Genomic DNA, 19508 nt, shown 5'->3' with positions numbered 1-19508 from the left:
GGTCGTTCTCTGCATGTCACTCCCCTCTCTGCCCCATTTCAACTCTGTCTCTACACTATCAATAAAGCATAAAAATGCCCAAAAAATATCTTAAAAAAAAAAAAGATATCCTCCTGTTCATAGACACAGGTCAGGAGGTTATCTTTCCATAGGGGTCAGGTCCCCTATGGTCCCTCCCCCATGGTCCCTCCCTGACACGCTCTACACCAGGGGTGTCAAACATACGGCCCGCGGGCCGGATCCGGCCCGCGAGATGATTTGATCAGGCCCGCGACCTGTAGAGCATAAATTTCTGTGTATGTCAAAAAAAAAAGTAAGTCTCTAGCCCATTCCTGTGAGGAGTTATGAATTTTTAAAGAAATAACCGAAATGCTCACTCCTGCCGCTAGGGGGCAGCCTAAATAAAAAAGCACATTTTAGCAACGTGGGAAATGGTAAATGGAAATCCTGCTTCACCGCTATTAATGTTTCCTCCAGTGCTGTATGGCAAAGTAAAAACCAAAAAAAAAAAAACATTTTTATTTTTAGTACATTTTATTTTATTACTTTTTAATAAAAATAAAACTATTTTTATTTTTAGTGCTGAACAATTAATGTACTAGCAAGCGTGGTGTGTCCACGGCTCTGTGTGCGCAAAACGAGCAGGAGCATGCTAGTGTAGGCCTACAAGATTTATTTCCTAATTTTCAATGCTGCTTTATTTTTATGTTTTAAATTGGGAAAAACGAATTCCAAAACAACCAATAACCTCTGTATTTAAAAATAAATCAAAACAGTAGAAGTTGCACTTTTATTTAATTATTTACAGTCTGCATGTTTGCACAAAATGTGTACCTGTACATATAGTAAACAAAATTGGACAACTGTACGGTCAGTGACTGTTGTATTTGTGTATTCAAATAAACAGTTGTTTATTTCATTAGTGCACATTGGCATCTTTGAGCAAAATACCCCCCAAAATTTTGCTGCGGCGCTGCGCGCCGCACCTCCTATTCCCATGGCCAGCAGCAACCTTTACTAAGACATTTCCTGGGGGGTACAGAGATCCCTTGTGATCCCTGATAATGTAGGTTACAAATGTAGGCTGAGTGATAAAGCATATTACTGAAAAACAAAGTTAGGGATTTGGAGTTATTTTGCCATTATTTTACTGGTCCGGCCCACCTGAGATCAGAGAGGCTGTATGTGGCCCTCGAACCAAAATGAGTTTGACACCCCTGCTCTACACCAACAAAGTCGTGCCAAAGTGAATGGACAGTCCCAACAGCCAATAAGAACAGAGAATCGGAGCCTCGCTCTGATTGGTCAAAGTGTACAGCTCATGTTAACTTTGACCAATCAGAAATCACATACCCCAGCTTTAAGACTCTCAGAAATATAAATTAACATTGAGATAATCATTATAGGGTTAGAGAGAGAGAGAGAGAGAGAGTGTGTGATTGAGTGAGTGAGTGAGTGAGTGTGTGTGTGTGACCTCTCCTACAGTAAAGCAGAGATCATATATTCTGATTGACAGAAACATTTGATTCATATTCACCACGCGGAGCTAAAGCTTCTCCGTGTTCTGCCTGAATGTGCGAAACACTAATCTCTGAAGTTAAATAAGTGAAATCAGCTGTTCGCCGCAGTGCGCATGCGCGTGTTTCTGGGTGAGAGTTCACCTTGCAGTCAGACAGGTCTCATGCATCTATCAGAGAGAGAGACAGCTAACCCCTAAACCCTAAACCCTAAACCCCCTAGCCGCTAACACGTCTGTGGTTCATTATATTCATATTAACATAGTGACGTTTTCTACTGACCGTTTGCACAGAGCTGCGCGCGATCAACAGACGCTCTCCCCGCAGAACCGACGCCGCCATGTTGCTCTGATGCTGTGACGTATGAGCGGGTCATCCCAAGATGTCGCATCGCGGGGGGGTTCATGTCCCAACCCTCCCCAGTGGTGCAGTCCAGGATGTGACCATCTCACGTGTTACCGTAATGTCTCTAAACCCTGCGCACGCGCTCCGGTTTATTTCCCTGATTTATCTTCACAAACAAACTTCTCACTGTTTACTCTGAGACTTACGGTAAAGGCTGAACTCAACCGGCGATGGTCCGAGGCAGACGGGATATAAACAAACCCCGCACACGCTATGGATCTGCTAACAGAGCTGGGGGGTTAGGGTTAGTGTTATAAGAGTTATAGCTTCATACACACAGAGAGCGAGGTAGGAGCATTTCTAGTCAGTGTATACTGATATAGATATAGCCCACAACCCGCCATTGACCCACTGACAGCAGGATACTACTGACTCATGAGAGCGCTTCAAACTGACAGACAGAGGTAGGAACATTTCTATTCACTTAATAACCTAACCCTGATATTAGCCCGAAGCCCGCCCGCCTCTAACGCACTAACAACAGGATACTAACTCATGTGAGCAGACGCATACTCTCTCTCTTATGAACCACTGACCCGGTAATGTCTCACTCATCATCCTCTGAGTGTATAGATATATACCATATAGATATATATTATATAGGTCTGTTGTACAGTGCATCTACTAACTGAGCCAGTCTGAATATTATACTGTTTAAATACAGCCTTTTACAGAGTCTATGAGAGAAGCAGTTAACTCTCTGTGTGTGTGTGTGTGTGTGTGTGTGTGTGTGTGTGTGTGTGTGTGTGTGTGTGTGTGTGTGTGTGTGTGTGTGTGTGTGTGTGTGTGTGTGTGTGTGTGTGTGTGTGTGTGTGTGTGTGTGTGTGTGTGTGTGTGTGTGTGTGTGTGTGTGTGTGTGTAGGTGAACCAGTGATGTCAGAACCCAAACTCGTTCTGATCTTCAGCGGGAAACGGAAATCTGGGAAAGATTATGTGACGGACTTGATACACAACCGGTAAGTCTGTCTGTCTGTCTGTGTGTGTGTCTGTCTGTCTGTCTGTCTGTCTGCCTGTGTGTCTGTCTGTGTGTCTGTCTGTCTGTCTGTCTGTCTGTCTGTCTGTCTGTCTGTCTGTCTGCCTGTGTGTGTGTCTGTCTGTCTGTCTGTCTGTCTGTCTGTCTGTCTTTCTAACCTGTCTCTCTCCTCTAGTCTTGGTCCAGAGGTCTGCTGTGTGCTGCGTCTCTCTGCTCCACTCAAACAGCAGTTTGCCCAGGTGAGGACTGTGTGTGTGTGTGTGTGTGTGTGTGTGTGTGTGTGTGTGTGTGTGTGTGTGTGTGTGTGTGTGTGTGTGTGTGTGTCTGTGAATGAATGAATGAATTAATTAATTTTTATTTTTGTGTCATGTCCAAACAAGGACCCATCCCCTTTGGGATTATAAGACACCAACAACTGTATCAAATTCACATGATAACATTCACTTCCTGTAAATAAATAAAATCTGTGTGTGTGTCTGTGTGTGTGTGTGTGTGTGTGTGTGTGTGTGTGTGTGTGTGTGTGTGTGTGTGTGTGTGTGTGTGTCCGTCCGTCCGTCCGTCCGTCCGTCCGTCCGTCCGTCCGTCCGTCCGTCTGTCTGTGTGTCTGTCCGTCTGTCTGTCTGTCTGTATATATAGGCCTATAGTAGTAATGGTCTGTCTGTGTGTCTGTCTGTGTGTCTGTCTGTCTGTCTATCTGTCTGTCTGTGTGTCTGTCTGTGTGTCTGTCTGTCTGTCTCTTATATGGTTAGTAATGGTTGTATTGTATTGTATCAACAGCAGCACAGTCTGGACCTGCAGCAGCTGCTGGGGTCCGGCTCGTATAAAGAGACGTTTCGCTCGGACATGATCGCGTGGGGTGAGACACGCAGACAGACAGACCCGGGCTTCTTCTGTCGCCTGGCAACGAGGGACGCACGGCAACCAGTCTGGGTATGATGTCACTGTGAGGTCACTATGAGGTCACTGTGAGGTCACTATGAGGTCATAAGGAGCATGTTTATATCCAGTGCATGTGTATGAATAGATATACACTCTCCGGCCACTTCATTGGCTACAGCAGGACAGGCGTACCTAATAAAGTGAGTGTGTAGATATGAAAATATGAAGCGACTTGACACAGTTTTTTTCTTGGTTGTTTTAAGTGTTTCTTCATATCAGTTCAGTTCTATCTGTACGTGTCTGGGGTTTACACTGGAAAGGGTTAGGGTTTACTGGGGTTTACACTGGAAAGGGTTAGGGTTTACTGGGGTTTACACTGGAAAGGGTTAGGGTTAGGGTTAGGGTTAGGGTTTACTGGGGTTTACACTGGAAAGGGTTAGGGTTAGGGTTAGGGTTAGGGTTAGGGTTAGGGTTAGGGTTAGGGTTTACACTGGAAAGGGTTAGGGTTAGGGTTTACTTGGGTTTACACTGGAAAGGGTTAGGGTTAGGGTTTACTGGGGTTTACACTGGAAAGTTATAGATACACATACAGAAAGCACCTGTTACATCTCCATGTAGCACTGTGTAGTTTGGTTTATCTGAAGCTACTGACGTGTGTGTGTGTGTGTGTGTGTGTGTGTGTGTGTGTGTGTGTGTGTGTGTGTGTGTGTGTGTGTGTGTGTGTGTGTGTGTGTGTGTGTGTGTGTGTGTGTGTGTGTGTGTGTGTGTGTGTGTGTGTGTGTGTGTGTGTGTGTGTGTGTGTGTGTGTTATCTGAAGCTACTGACGTGATTCCTGTTCTGAGTTTTACCTTCATGGTTGAAGTCACTTTGGATAAAAGCCTCAGCTAAATAAAATGTAATATGTGTGTGCATGCGTGTCTCTCTCTCTGTGTATGTGCGTGTGTGTGTGTCTCTCTCTCTCTGTGCGAGTGTCTCTCTCTCTGTGTATGTGCGTGTGTGTGTGTCTCTCTCTGTGCGTGTGTCTCTCTCTCTGTGTATGTGCGTGTGTCTCTCTCTCTCTGTGCGTGCTTGCGTGTGTGTCTCTGTGTGTGTCTCTCTCTCTCTCTCTCTCCATGCTAACCCTATATCTCTCTCTCTCTCTATGCTAACCCTATGTCTCTCTCTCTCTCTCTCTCCATGCTAACCCTATGTCTCTCTCTCTCTCCATGTTAACCCTATGTCTCTCTCTCTCTCCATGTTAACCCTATGTCTCTCTCTCTCTCCATGCTAACCCTATGTCTCTCTCTCTCTCTCTCCATGCTAACCCTATGTCTCTCTCTCTCTCTCCATGCTAACCCTATGTCTCTCTCTCCTCCATGTTAACCCTATGTCTCTCTCTCTCTCTCTCCATGCTAACCCTATGTCTCTCTCTCTCTCTCTCTCTCCATGCTAACCCTATGTCTCTCTCTCTCTCCATGCTAACCCTATGTCTCTCTCTCTCTCTCTCTCTCCATGCTAACCCTATGTCTCTCTCTCTCTCTCTCCATGCTAACCCTATGTCTCTCTCTCTCTCTCTCCCTCTCTCTCTCCATGCTAACCCTGTCTCTCTCTCTCTCCCTCTCTCTCTCCATGCTAACCCTATGTCTCTCTCTCTCTCCCTCTCTCTCTCTCCATGCTAACCCTATGTCTCTCTCTCTCTCCATGCTAACCCTATGTCTCTCTCTCTCTCTCCATGCTAACCCTATGTCTCTCTCTCTCTCTCTCTCCATGTTAACCCTATGTCTCTCTCTCTCTCTCTCCATGCTAACCCTATGTCTCTCTCTCTCTCTCTCTCTCTCTCCATGCTAACCCTATGTCTCTCTCTCTCTCTCTCTCTCAGATCATCAGCGATGCTCGCCGGCTCTCTGACCTGCTCTGGTTCCAGACTCAGTTTCCTCGTCAGAGTCGCAGCGTCAGAATCACAAGCTCAGAACAGACACGCACAGAGAGGGGGTGGAGCCACTGCACAGGTGGGTTTGTCTGTCTGTCTGTCTGTCTGTCTGTCTGTCTGTCTGCCCGTCCGTCTGTCTGCCTGTCTGTCTGTCTGTCTGTCTGTCTGCCTCTCTGTCTGTCTGTGGGTGAATCTCAATTCAGGGGTTGCAGCCTTCGTAGGCTGCATTTGAAGACCGATTGCGTCATAGCGGCGCGTAAAGGCTTGTCCCATTTCAAAGACTCCTCATATGCGGCCGAGAAATGCAGCCTTCGTTTCACGGTTTTGAAGGCTGCAACAGATGTATCCTTCGCGGCCCAACATATCCCAAGATTCATTGCGTGATGGCATAAAATAGAATAAAAAATAACAAAACAGCAACGTGTTGCTCCATCTTCTTAACTTTTATCTTCCTTTCTTTTTTTCTTGTACTTTTTTTTTCTTTTCGTCTGGTAGGCAACTTCTTTTTCTTTTTTCCTCCGTTGACAAGGCTGTCTCCGTTGGCAGCAATCAGGGTTGCTAGGCAGCACAGGAGTGGCGAGTCGTCACGCAAGGTAACGGCTTGTTATGTAAACCGGAAATGCTCGTAAACAACGCTCGATCGGCCTTCGAATCGGCCTTCACAGGCTATAGCCTTCATAGACCGCGTCCCTTAAATAAGACACAGCCTACGTGTGTGTGTAACCTGTCTCTCCGTCTACCTGTCTGTCTGTCTGTGTGTGTAACTGTCTGTCTGTCTGTGTGTGTAACCTACCTGTCTGTCTTTCTGTGTGTGTAACCTACCTGTCTGTCTCTCAGGTGTGGATGACGCAGAGTCAGAGTGCGGGTTGGACAGCGGCGTGGACTTTGATTACATCATCACTAACGAGGGCGACGCCCCCTCGTTAGAGCAGCAGCTCCAGCCAATCCTGAAGCTCGCTGAGGACGCAGCCAATCACTGACCAGCAGCTCTGTGACATCACAGCGCAGAGAAAGGGCTGATGGGAGATCTGTGTCCTCTCCTCGAGGCTACGCGTAGAAACCACATGAACCCTGAACTCCTGTCACTCAGCCTGTCTGCGTTCCAATCCCCATACTTCCCTACTATTCAGTATGCCAGAAAAAGATTTAGGATGTCCCAATACATGCACGCCAATTGTAGTATGCTGAAAATACATAAATGCCTCACTAACTCCAATAGCATGTTGGAGTATTCGTCTTTATTCTTGACATTTCTCGACATAATGAAAAAAAAAGTCTTCCTTATCTGATTTTCTTTTCTCTCCCGTCTGTGGCCCTAAAACTCTTCTGTACTTTAGTATGTAGTGTAGTAAAAAGACTAAAACTCTTCTGTACTTTAGTATGTAGTGGAGTAAAAAGACTAGAACTCTTCTGTACTTTAGTATGTAGTGTAGTAAAAAGACTAAAACTCTTCTGTACTTTAGTATGTAGTGGAGTAAAAAGACTAGAACTCTTCTGTACTTTAGTATGTAGTATAGTAAAAAGACTAAAACTCTTCTGTACTTTAGTATGTAGTGTAGTAAAAAGACTATAACTCTTCTGTACTTTAGTATGTAGTGTAGTAAAAAGACTATAACTCTTCTGTACTTTAGTATGTAGTGTAGTAAAGAGACTATTGGTTGTGTTCCGAATCGCATACTCTTTCTTTTTTCTATTCTACATACTACATCCGACGATAAAAATAATCTAGTTAGGATGCAGTAGGCATACTATTGGGACATACTTTACTCTCTTATTTCATCATAACATTGCTCCTTGATCTTGCCTCTTGCTTTTATATCCGTCGCATCCCCGTTTGTTTTCATATGGAGGCTTCGTCGATGTTACGTCACTTCATGTGCGCACTGGATTGTGGGTCAGAATCGCCCAAATAGGATGCACTTTTCAACACTAACAATCTTGGCCGCATGAAGTAGGACATCCGGGTACTTCTAACCATCCTAAATCTGGCCACAAGAATCGGGACATCCTAAATCTTTTTTCTACCAAACTATATAGTAGAAAGTGTGTGATTTGGAACGCAGGGTTAGTTCAGGGTTTTGCCTTTTATTTAACATTGTGTTGTTTCCATAACGATGAATCATTCCTCCTTGTGATGGAGAAACTACATTGTGAATTTTTAAACAATTTTCAGAATAAAATAAAATAAAATAAATAATGATCAGAGTCCAGACAGTGTGAATCTATAAACCAGTGACGGTGCTTTTATTTTATAAAATCGCCTCATCATGATTTATTACAATGAGCTGTGACATCACAGTGACATCACCACCAGGTAAAAACATTTCAGAACTTTATCCGTGTCACCGGGTCAAAGGGTCAAAGGTCGCCTGTGTGTGTGTGGGGGGGGGGGGTGTCTGTGCTCTCATTGGCCCCTTCTCTTTATGGCAGTGGAATGCCTGGCTGTGATTGGCTGCAGTGAGACACGCCCCCCGGGAATACAAACACCTCATTGGCTGAAAGCGATAATCATAATAATGTGGCAAACGAAACGACGACAAACCGTTAACACTCAGAAGGTTAGTCGTTAGTTTAACGAGGGAATGTTAGCGAGCGAGTTAGATCCCTTATAGACACACAGGGGGAGGGACAGACAGACGGGGAGGGAGGGGGAGGGACAGACAGACAGACAGACGGACAGACGGGGAGGGAGGGGGAGGGACAGACAGGGAGGGGGAGGGACAGACAGACGGACAGACAGACAGACGGACAGACAGACAGGGAGGGACAGACAGACAGACAGGGAGGGGGAGGGACAGACAGACAGACAGACGGGGAGGGAGGGGGAGGGGCAGACAGACAGACAGACAGACAGACAGACGGGGGGAGGGACAGACAGACGGGGAGGGACAGACAGACGGACGGGGAGGGAGGGACAGACGGACAGACAGACAGGGAGGGGGAGGGACAGACAGACAGGGAGGGAGGGAGGGGGAGGGACAGACAGACGGGGAGGGACAGACAGACAGACAGACAGGGAGGGGGAGGGACAGACAGACATAGGGACAGACAGACAGACGGACAGACAGACGGGGAGGGAGGGGGAGGGACAGACAGACAGACAGACAGGGAGGGAGGGACAGACAGACGGACGGGGAGGGAGGGAGGGGGAGGGACAGACAGACGGGGAGGGACAGACAGACATAGGGACAGACAGCGGGAATGTTATCGAGTTAAATCCCTTATAGACGGACAGACAGCGGCCTCTCGTGATTGGCTTAGGGCTCTGAGGGGCGGGGCTTGGCACTAAAGGGGGCGTGGTTAGTCAAAGCCTCATTATGTGACAGAGAATCAGGAATGTTTGGCCACAAGTTAGAGAATGGGCTTAAGGGTGTGTGTGTGTGTGTGTGTGTCTATGCGTATCTGTCTCAGTGTGTGTGTCTGTTAGTTGTATGTGTTACGTCTTTATGTGTGTTATAGTGTCAGTGTGTGTGTATATCTCAGTGTGTGTGTGTCTGTGTCTATCTCAGTGTGTGTGTGTGTATATCTCAGTGTGTGTGTCTGTCTCAGTGTGTGTGTGTGTCTCAGTGTGTGTGTCTCTCAGTGTGTGTGTGTGTGTATCTCAGTGTGTGTATCTCAGTGTGTGTGTCTCAGTGTGTGTGTGTGTTCAGCAGGAGTTGAGCTCCTCCATGGTCTGGTTCAGAGTCGCCTGTAGTTCCATGTTTGCGTTTCTGGCCGAAGTCAAAGCATCTGAAACAGAAAAGATACAATGACTGTAGTTAACACACACACACACACACACACACACACACACACACACACACACACACACACACACACACACACACACACACACACACACACACACACACACACACACACACACACACACACACACACACACACACACACACACACACACACACACACGTCAGTAAATGGTGAAAAATGTTGATCAGTTTTCCAAAGCCCATGTTGACGTCCTCAAATGTATTATGTCCAAAACACAAAGATATTTCAGTTTACTGTCATAATAGGATTAAAGAAACCAGAACATATTCACATTTGAGCTGAAATCAGAGAATTTGGAAATTATTTATAAAAAATGACTTGAAACGATTATCGATTATCAAAATAGTTGCCGATTATTTTAATAATCGATTAATAATCGATTCGTTGATTAATCGTTGCAGCTCTAACACACACACACTGAGACACACACACACTGAGACAGACACACACACACACACACTGAGACACACACACACTGAGACACACACACACACTGAGACACACACACACTGAGACACACACACACTGAGACACACACACACACACACACTGAGACACACACACACACACACACACATATTCACCTTCCAGGCCGTCGATGGTTTTCTCCAGTTTGGCGACTGAACGTTCAGCAAACTCTGCTCTGGTCTCCGCCTGGGACAGACAGACAGGCAGGCAGGCAGACAGGCAGGCAGGCAGACAGGCAGACAGGCAGACAGACAGACAGGCAGGTTAGCATAGTTAAATTCACTAAGACATAATACCATAGTTACCTGATTCAATGCATTTATCTACATTGGATCATTCCTCTGTATTTTTTTTTAACTTTTATTTTAGTGGTTTTACAGTTTTTAACTAAGATTGATTATGAAAATAAGCTGTAAATACACAAGATCATTCCTCTTTATATTGAGCTCATTTCATTAAGGGCCGGTTTCACATCATGGATTAAGCCTTTAGCTCTGGGCTAAATGGAGATGGTCCATTGAAAGAATTTTTTTTTTTTTTTCAAATATATTTTTTTGAGGGGAGTGACATGCAGAGAACGACCGCGGGCTGGAATCCAACCCGGGTCTGCTGCTGGCCGAGGCCCATGGGGGGGGGACGCCCTACCAACTGAGCTAAGGGCGCCCCCACCCCTAAATGTGTTTAACTGGATCCCTAAGCAGATAGATTAACTGAACACCTGTGTGTGTGTGTGTGTGTGTGTGTGTGTGTGTGTGTGTGTGTGTGTGTGTGTGTGTGTGTGTGTGTTTTACCTCCTTGAGTTTGTTGCTCAGGTTCTTGATCTCCTCCTCGTACCGATCCTCCTTCTGAGAATACTGAGAGACAGACAGACAGGCAGGCAGACAGACAGGCAGAGGGACAGGCAGACAGACAGACAGACAGACAGGCAGGCAGGCAGACAGGGAGGCAGAGGGACAGACAGGGAGACAGACAGACAGACAGGGAGAGAGACAGGCAGGCAGAGGGACAGACAGACAGACAGACAGACAGACAGACATACAGACAGAGAGACAGGCAGACAGACAGACAGACAGACAGACAGACAGAGGGACAGACAGGCAGGCAGACAGGCAGGCAGACAGACAGGCAGACAGACAGACAGAGAGACAGACAGGCAGGCAGGCAGACAGAGAGAGAGACAGAGAGACAGGCAGGCAGAGAGACAGACAGGCAGAGGGAGAGAGAGACAGGCAGACAGAGACAGACAGAGGGACAGACGGACAGAAAGACACACACACATCAGTATCTTATTCTATAATATGTATTAATACAGTAAGTGTTCCCCCGGCTAATGACCCTAACCCACTGTAGGGCTCACCATGGTAACGGTCCCACTGTGGGGCTCACCATGGTAACGGTCCCACTGTGGGGCTCACCATGGTAACGGTCCCACTGTGGGGCTCACCATGGTAACGGTCCCACTGTAGGGCTCACCATGGTAACGGTCCCACTGTGGGGCTCACCATGGTAACGGTCCCACTGTGGGGCTCACCATGGTAACGGTCCCACTGTGGGGCTCACCATGGTAACGGTCCCACTGTAGGGCTCACCATGGTAACCCACTGTGGGGCTCACCATGGTAACGGTCCCACTGTGGGGCTCACCATGGTAACGGTCCCACTGTGGGGCTCACCATGGTAACGGTCCCTTTGCACATCACGCTTATATTAAACTCAACAGGGATTTACCAGCATGGAAAACGAGTCGGGATGGGCATAATTAATCGATCATTAAAAACGCTGTATGTTGGATGTTCTGTGGCATTTTTTAATATGTAAAAAGATAACGATTAATCGATAATTGATCGTTAATTTTCCCGATAACTTTACCAAGTGACACAATAAATAAGAAGTGAATTCTAATCAAACATATATGAACAGGATCATTTAACTACTTCACTCAATACCTAATTAATCAACATCGGCCCTGAACCAGGTGGGTCGATACATAGTCTTTTTTTATTATTATTCATTTTTATGCTTTATTGATAGTGTAGAGACAGAGGTGAAATGGGGCAGAGAGGGGAGTGACATGCAGAGAACGACCGCGGGCTGGATTCTAACCCGGGTCCGCTGCTGGGCCCGGCCCGGGGGGGGGGGGGGGGGACGCCCTACCAACTGAGCTAAGGGCGCCCCAACATAGTCATTTCTTTAGGCAAAATGTACATAAAGGGAACAAGAGAGACAGAGAATGAGACAGACAGAGGGACAGACAGACAGACAGACAGACAGAGGGACAGACAGACAGACAGACTCCTCTCCTACCTTCTCAGTCTGGGCTGTCAGAGACTTGGAGCCGTTGAACACAGTTTTCAGCTCCTCCTCCAACACGCGACTCTTACTGCAGGTCAAAGGTCAGACTAGGTCATACTCTGGACCCCTAATACTGACCCCTAACCACTAACCCGGTCCCCTAAACACTAACCCCTAGCCCCTAACCCCAGTCCTGTTCCCTAGCCCACTTACTGCAGGTCAAAGGTCAGACCATGTCACTGACTGGACCCCTAAGCCCTAACACCTAGCCCTGTTCCCTAACCCCTAACCTGGTCCCCTAAACCCTAACCTGGTCCCCTAAACCCTAACCTGGACCCCTAAGCCCTAACCTGGACCCCTAACCCCTAACCTGGTCCCCTAAGCCCTAACCTGGACCCCTAACCCCTAACCTGGTTCCCTAACCCCTAACCTGGACCCCTAACCTGGTCCCCTAACCCCTAACCTGGACCCCTAACCTGGACCCCTAAACCCTAACCTGGTCCCCTAAACCCTAACCTGGACCCCTAACCTGGTTCCCTAACCCCTAACCTGGTCCCCTAACCCCTAACCTGGACCCCTAACCTGGACCCCTAAACCTTAACCTGGACCCCTAACCTGGACCCCTAAACCCTAACCTGGACCCCTAATCCCTAACCTGGTCCCCTAAACCCTAACCTGGTCCCCTAACCCCTAACCTGGACCCCTAAACCTTAACCTGGACCCCTAAACCCTAACCTGGACCCCTAATCCCTAACCTGGTCCCCTAAACCCTAACCTGGACCCCTAAACCCTAACCTGGTCTCCTAAACCCTAACCTGGTCCCCTAACCCCTAACCTGGTCCCCTAACCCCTAACCTGGACCCCTAACCTGGACCCCTAAACCTTAACCTGGACCCCTAACCTGGACCCCTAAACCCTAACCTGGACCCCTAAGCCCTAACCTGGTCCCCTAAGCCCTAACCTGGTCTCCTAAACCCTAACCTGGACCCCTAACCTGGACCCCTAAACCTTAACCTGGACCCCTAACCTGGACCCCTAAACCCTAACCTGGACCCCTAACCCCTAACCTGGACCCCTAAACCTTAACCTGGACCCCTAACCTGGACCCCTAAACCCTAACCTGGACCCCTAATCCCTAACCTGGTCCCCTAAACCCTAACCTGGACCCCTAATCCCTAACCTGGTCTCCTAAACCCTAACCTGGTTCCCTAACCCCTAACCTGGTCCCCTAACCCCTAACCTGGACCCCTAACCTGGACCCCTAAACCTTAACCTGGACCCCTAAACCCTAACCTGGACCCCTAAACCCTAACCTGGTCCCCTAAGCCCTAACCTGGTCTCCTAAACCCTAACCTGGACCCCTAAACCCTAACCTGGACCCCTAAGCCCTAACCTGGACCCCTAAGCCCTAACCCTGAGCAACAGTCAGTCTGAAATAAACCTCACAACATCACAATCGGTGCAGCTCTATCTATATATATACAGGTCCTTCTCATATAATTAGCATATTGTGATAACGTTGATTATTTTCCATAATGTAATGATAATAATTGAACTTTCATATATTTTAGATTCATTGCACACCAACTGAAATATTTCAGGTCTTTTGTTGTTTTAATACTGATGACTTTGGCATACAGCTCATGAAAACCCCAAATTCCTATCTCAAAAAATGTGCATATTTCATCCGACCAATAAAAGAAAAGGGTTTTTAATACAAAAAAGTCAACCTTCAAATAATTATGTTCAGTTATGCACTCAATACTTGGTCGGGAATCCTTTCGCAGAAATGACTGCTTCAATGCGGCGTGGCATGGAGGCAATCAGCCTGTGGCACTGCTGAGGTGTTATGGAGGCCCAGGATGCTTCGATAGCGGCCTTAAGCTCATCCACAGTGTTGGGTCTGGTGTCTCTCAACTTCCTCTTCACAATATCCCACAGATTCTCTATGGGGTTCAGGTCAGGAGAGTTGGCAGGCCAATTGAGCACAGTAATACCATGGTCAGTAAACCATTTACCAGTGGTTTTGGCACTGTGAGCCGGTGCCAGGTCTTGTTGAAAAATGAAATCTTCATCTCCATAAAGCTTTTCAGCAGATGGAAGCATGAAGTGCTCCAAAATCTCCTGATAGCTAGCTGCATTGACCCTGCCTTTGATAAAACACAGTGGACCAACACCAGCAGCTGACATGGCACCCCAGACCATCACTGACTGTGGGTACTTGACACTGGATTTCAGGCATTTTGGCATTTCCTTCTCCTCAGTCTTCCTCCAGACTCTGGTACCTTGATTTCCGAATGACATGCAAAATTTGCTTTCATCCGAAAAAAGTACTTTGGACCACTGAGCAACAGTCCAGTGCTGCTTCTCTGCAGCCCAGGTCAGGCGCTTCTGCCGCTGTTTCTGGTTCAAAAGTGGCTTGACCTGGGGAATGCGGCACCTGTAGCCCATTTCCTGCACACGCCTGTGCACGGTGGCTCTGGATGTTTCTACTCCAGACTCAGTCCACTGCTTCCGCAGGTCCCCCAAGGTCTGGAATCGGCCCTTCTCCACAATCCTCCTCAGGGTCCGGTCACCTCTTCTGGTTGTGCAGCGTTTTCTGCCACACTTTTTCCTTCCCACAGACTTCCCACTGAGGTGCCTTGATACAGCACTCTGGGAACAGCCTATTCGCTCAGAAATTTCTTTCTGTGTCTTACCCTCTTGCTTGAGGGTGTCAATGATGGCCTTCTGGACAGCAGTCAGGTCGGCAGTCTTACCCATGATTGCGGTTTTGAGTAATGAACCAGGCTGGGAGTTTTTAAAAGCCTCAGGAATCTTTTGCAGGTGTTTAGAGTTAATTAGTTGATTCAGATGATTAGGTTAAGAGCTCGTTTAGAGTACCTTTTCATGATATGCTAATTTTTTGAGATAGGAATTTGGGGTTTTCATGAGCTGTATGCCAAAGTCATCAGTATTAAAACAACAAAAGACCTGAAATATTTCAGTTGGTGTGCAATGAATCTAAAATATATGAAAGTTTAATTATTATCATTACATTATGGAAAATAATCAACTTTATCACAATATGCTAATTATATGAGAAGGACCTGTAGATATATAGATAGACATATTATTTCTATATTTCTGTGTGTAAATGGTTCGGTGTCAGTCGCAGGTTAAAGTCAGTAGCAGAAGCAGCAGCCGGATCATGAAGAGGAGGAGCTTAGACAGACAGACAGACAGACAGACACACAGGGAGGGAGACAGACAGGGAGGGAGACACACAGACAGACAGACAGGCAGGGAGGGAGACATACAGACAGGCAGGGAGGGAGACAGACAGACAGACACACAGACAGACAGACAGACACACAGAGAGAGAGACAGACAGACCTTATCCTCAGAGGCTTGGAGGCTCTTCAGCGATTGGTCGAAACTTCTCAGCTGTTCATCAGACCGCCGCACCTTACTGCAGCAACGCAACGCAGCGGGTTAGAACAAGATGCATGCAGCACACACACACACCAGGCAGACACACACACCAGGCAGACACACACACACACACCGGGAGGCAGACACACACACACACACACACAGGGAGGGAGACACGCAGTCAGGCAGACACACACACACACAGTCTCACACACACTCAGGCAGACACACACAGTCTCACACACACTCAGGCAGACACACACACACACACACACACACACACACACACACACACACACACACACACACACACACACACACACACACACACACACACACACACACACACACACACACACACACACACACACACACACACACACACACACACACACACACACACACACACACACACACACACACACACACACACAGCAGCGATGTGTGTCGATGCCAGCAGGGAGATGAGAGCATGAGTGAAGTAGCATCAGCGCCATGCGGTAAGCAGCTGGTGGACGTGCACAGGGAGGGAGGGGTGTGTGTGTGTGTGTGAGTGTGAGTGTGCGTGCGTGTGTGTGTGTGAGTGTGTGTGCGTGCGTGCTTGCGTGTGTGTGTGCGTGCGTGTGAGCTTGCGTGTACCCTAAATACTGTGAGTGAGTGAGTGAGTGTGTGTCTCTGTGTGTGTGTGCACGCTCGCATCTGTGTGAGTGAGTGCGCGCTTGCGTCTGTGTGTGTGAGCGTGTGTGTCTGTGTGTGAGTGAGTGAGTGAGTGAGTGAGTGAGTGAGTGAGTGAGTGAGTGAGTGAGTGAGTGAGTGAGTGAGCGCTCGCGTCTGTGTCTCTGTATGTGTGTGAGTGTTACTAACCTCTCGGCCTGCTCTGCTCTGTCTTCAGCTCGTTCCAGTTCTCCCTCCACCATCACCAGCTTACGAGCCACCTGTCAATCAAACAATCACCTGTCAATCAAACAATCACCTGTCAATCAAACAATCACCTGTCAATCACACACATGGTCAGACACTGTGGCCCAATCTCAATCCACCCCCTATCCACTATCCCTCCGTTTGCGCGTTCGCGGGGAGGGCCCGCCATATTGAGTGTCGTCCCAAACCACAGAGCCTCGAGTGTGAGTGGGTTATAAAGCCCTCGATCACCGAGTCTGCATCAATGTTGGCTCAGCCCTACGTTTGACACAGGTGTCCGCCAATCAATTATGTCCGGAATGGAGGAGCCAAACCTACAAATGAGAGTTCCAGGGAGTTTGTTTCCAGAATTATAAATGAAACGTAGCTACTCTTACCTCAAACAGACATTTGATTGATTATTTTTATGCATAGCCCTAAATGACGGAACCAGAGGGTAGCCTACAATATCGGAACGAACATGTTGTTTTACACTTGTTGATTTGATTATGCCACTTGTCTACCGATAGTGTATTTTCAGGACCGTGGATAAAAGATAAAACGAAGCAGATGAAGAAAATGCCCACAAGTTAATAAGGGACAGTGATTATTATTTCCTTAAATTGTTAGTAAGATTTGTGTTTCTGTTACAGCCGATGAGGGGTAGTAATAGCGGTGGTGACGTCAGTCAGCTGGAGCGCATGACTTTTCTTATTTATGACCACCCTTGCAGTGCATTATAATTTATGCACGCTAATTAACTGCCGCGATTCGCGGGTCGAAATGGCAGATTAACGTATCATGACAAGTGGAATACATGCTTTAGCAGACTATTGTTCTTTTCCCTGGTTGTGTATGCTGCTGCGCATGTAAACTAAAAGGATAATTAAACAGCGGATCACCCACCCGTTTTCTCCACTACAGACTGAGCTGGTAAAATTAAGAATATGCAGTTAGAAAATGTTTAACAACAAATAAATTATGCAGCCAAAAAAGCATGGGAGTGAGTTTGTTTTTATTCAATACTACATTTACTCTCACATGCGTAGCTTATGAATGTAAAGAGTGTTTCAGGTCAAATAGAAATGTGGTGGAATTCTATTTTAGGGTGAGAAATCTTCTTCCTGTTTCTGTCTGACAGAGGCGAGGGCTTGCCAAAGCCGCGCCGTTGTTATACCCTCCCCTTAATGATCGAGTGGCACTTCACAGCCGCGAGGGTGACTCCACAGCGAGTCACACTCGCTCACGGAGTGGGAGTGCCTAGGGAGTCATTTGGGATTGTGACTGTGTTCCAGTCCCCAGACTTTCTACTATTTAGTTTGGTCGTCAGTCAAATAAATAAGTTACAGTATGTCCCAGTTGTAGCATACTGCATCCTAACTAGATACTGTTTATGGTCAGGCATACTGCATCCTAACTAGATACTGTTTATGGTCAGGCATACTGCATCCTAACTAGATACTGTTTATGGTCAGGCATACTGCATCCTAACTAGATACTGTTTATGGTCAGGCATACTGCATCCTAACTAGATACTGTTTATGGTCAGGCATACTGCATCCTAACTAGATACTGTCTATGGTCAGGCATACTGCATCCTAACTAGATACTGTTTATGGTCAGATGTAGTATGGAGAACAGAAAAAAGAACACACACACAAGTGTTCCCATGTGTGTGTGCGTCTCTATGTGTCTGCCTGCCTGTCTGTCTGTCTCTCTCTCTGCCTGTCTCACCTCTTCATACTTCCTGTCGGCCTCTCAGCCTGTCTGCCTGCCTGCCTGTCTCACCTCCTCATACTTCCTGTCGGCCTCTCAGCCTGTCTGCCTCCTCATACTTCCTGTCTGCCTCTCAGCCTGTCTGTCTGTCAGCCTGTCTCTCTCTCTCTCTGTCTGTCTCACCTCCTCATACTTCCTGTCGGCCTCTCAGCCTGTCTGCCTCCTCATACTTCCTGCCTGTCTCTCTCTCTCTCTGCCTGTCTCACCTCCTCATACTTCCGGTCGGCCTCCTCATACTGCCTGTCTGCCTCTCAGCCTGTCTGTCTGTCTGCCTGTCTCTCTCTGCCTGTCTCACCTCCTCATACTTCCGGTCGGCCTCCTCATACTGCCTGTCTGCCTCTCAGCCTGTCTGTCTGTCTGCCTGTCTCTCTCTCTCTCTGCCTGTCTCACCTCCTCATACTTCCGGTCGGCCTCTCAGCCTGTCTGTCTGTCTGCCTGCCTGCCTGTCTGTCTGCCTGCCTGCCTGTCTCACCTCCTCATACTTCCTGTCGGCCTCCTCAGCCTGTCTGCCTGCTTGCCTGTCTCACCTCCTCATACTTCCTGTCGGCCTCCTCAGCCTGTCTGTCTGTCTGCCTGCCTGCCTGTCTGTCTGCCTGCCTGTCTGTCTCACCTCCTCATACTTCCGGTCGGCCTCCTCAGCCTGTCTGCCTGCCTGCCTGTCTCACCTCCTCATACTTCCGGTCGGCCTCCTCAGCGATCAGCTTTGCTTCACTCAGCTGGATCTCAAGACGCTCCATCTTCTCCTCGTCCTTCAGAGCGCGATTCTCTATCACCTTCATCCCCCTGAGAGACAGACAGGCAGAGAGACAGACAGGCAGAGAGGGAGACAGGCAGGGAGGGAGGGAGGGAGACAGGCAGGGAGGGAGACAGGCAGGGAGGGAGACAGGCAGGGAGGGAGACAGGCAGAGAGGGAGACAGGCAGGGAGGGAGGGAGGGAGACAGGCAGGGAGGGAGAGAGGGAGGGAGACAGGCAGAGAGGGAGACAGGCAGGGAGGGAGGGAGGGAGGGAGGGAGGGAGGGAGGGAGACAGGCAGGGAGGGAGAGAGGGAGACAGGCAGGGAGGGAGAGAGGGAGGGAGGGAGACAGGCAGGGAGGGAGAGAGGGAGGGAGGGAGACAGGCAGGGAGGGAGAGAGGGAGGGAGGGAGACAGGCAGGGAGGGAGACAGGCAGGGAGGGAGACAGGCAGGGAGGGAGACAGGCAGGGA

At 48.1% G+C, this 19508-nt stretch overlaps 3 protein-coding genes across 3 annotated transcripts in view; 1 reads left to right on the top strand and 2 right to left on the bottom strand.

Moving 5' to 3' along the window:
* decr1 (2,4-dienoyl CoA reductase 1, mitochondrial) overlaps positions 1-1868 on the bottom strand; it is an 11141-nt gene extending 9273 nt beyond the window's left edge. Inside the window, exon 1 of the mRNA XM_080054140.1 lies at positions 1800-1868. Coding sequence (XP_079910266.1) covers positions 1800-1859 — 60 coding nt within the window. The 5' untranslated portion in view covers positions 1860-1868. The remainder of the gene's footprint in view (positions 1-1799) is intronic.
* Positions 1869-2105: 237 nt separating this feature from the next.
* On the top strand, positions 2106-7880 carry pmvk (phosphomevalonate kinase). The gene is made up of 6 exons (XM_080054141.1): positions 2106-2326; positions 2785-2878; positions 3071-3134; positions 3673-3825; positions 5633-5762; positions 6521-7880. Exons 2-6 carry the CDS (start codon positions 2796-2798, stop codon positions 6661-6663), a joined length of 573 nt encoding a protein of 190 aa, XP_079910267.1. The 5' UTR covers positions 2106-2326; positions 2785-2795; the 3' UTR covers positions 6664-7880.
* A 20-nt stretch (positions 7881-7900) lies between these two features.
* On the bottom strand, positions 7901-19082 carry LOC307269366 (uncharacterized protein; the record flags this gene model as incomplete). The annotated part of the gene is made up of 6 exons (XM_080054142.1): positions 7901-9412; positions 10039-10108; positions 10714-10776; positions 12226-12301; positions 16492-16562; positions 18969-19082. The coding sequence occupies 6 exons, from the start codon at positions 19080-19082 to the stop codon at positions 9330-9332; spliced, it is 477 nt and encodes a 158-aa protein (XP_079910268.1). The 3' UTR covers positions 7901-9329.
* Between the last annotated feature and the right edge of the window lie 426 nt (positions 19083-19508).

The sequence above is a fragment of the Ammodytes marinus genome, assembly GCF_949987685.1.
Source record: "Ammodytes marinus genome assembly, contig: scaffold_213, whole genome shotgun sequence".
In the NCBI taxonomy this organism is placed as follows: Eukaryota; Metazoa; Chordata; class Actinopteri; order Uranoscopiformes; family Ammodytidae; genus Ammodytes; species Ammodytes marinus.
Note: the sequence above shows the minus strand (reverse complement) of the source record. Positions and strands in the feature narration are given on the sequence as shown.

What these genes read in the sequence shown, in the direction of transcription:
- pmvk (XM_080054141.1), top strand. Translation starts at nt 2,796, where the DNA reads ATGTCAGAACCCAAACTCGTTCTGATCTTCAGCGGGAAACGGAAATCT. An exon ending in TCAAACAGCAGTTTGCCCAG is followed by an intron (nt 3,135 to 3,672) that starts GTGAGGACTGTG and finishes TTGTATCAACAG; the next exon opens with CAGCACAGTCTGGACCTGCA. An exon ending in GGGGTGGAGCCACTGCACAG is followed by an intron (nt 5,763 to 6,520) that starts GTGGGTTTGTCT and finishes TCTGTCTCTCAG; the next exon opens with GTGTGGATGACGCAGAGTCA.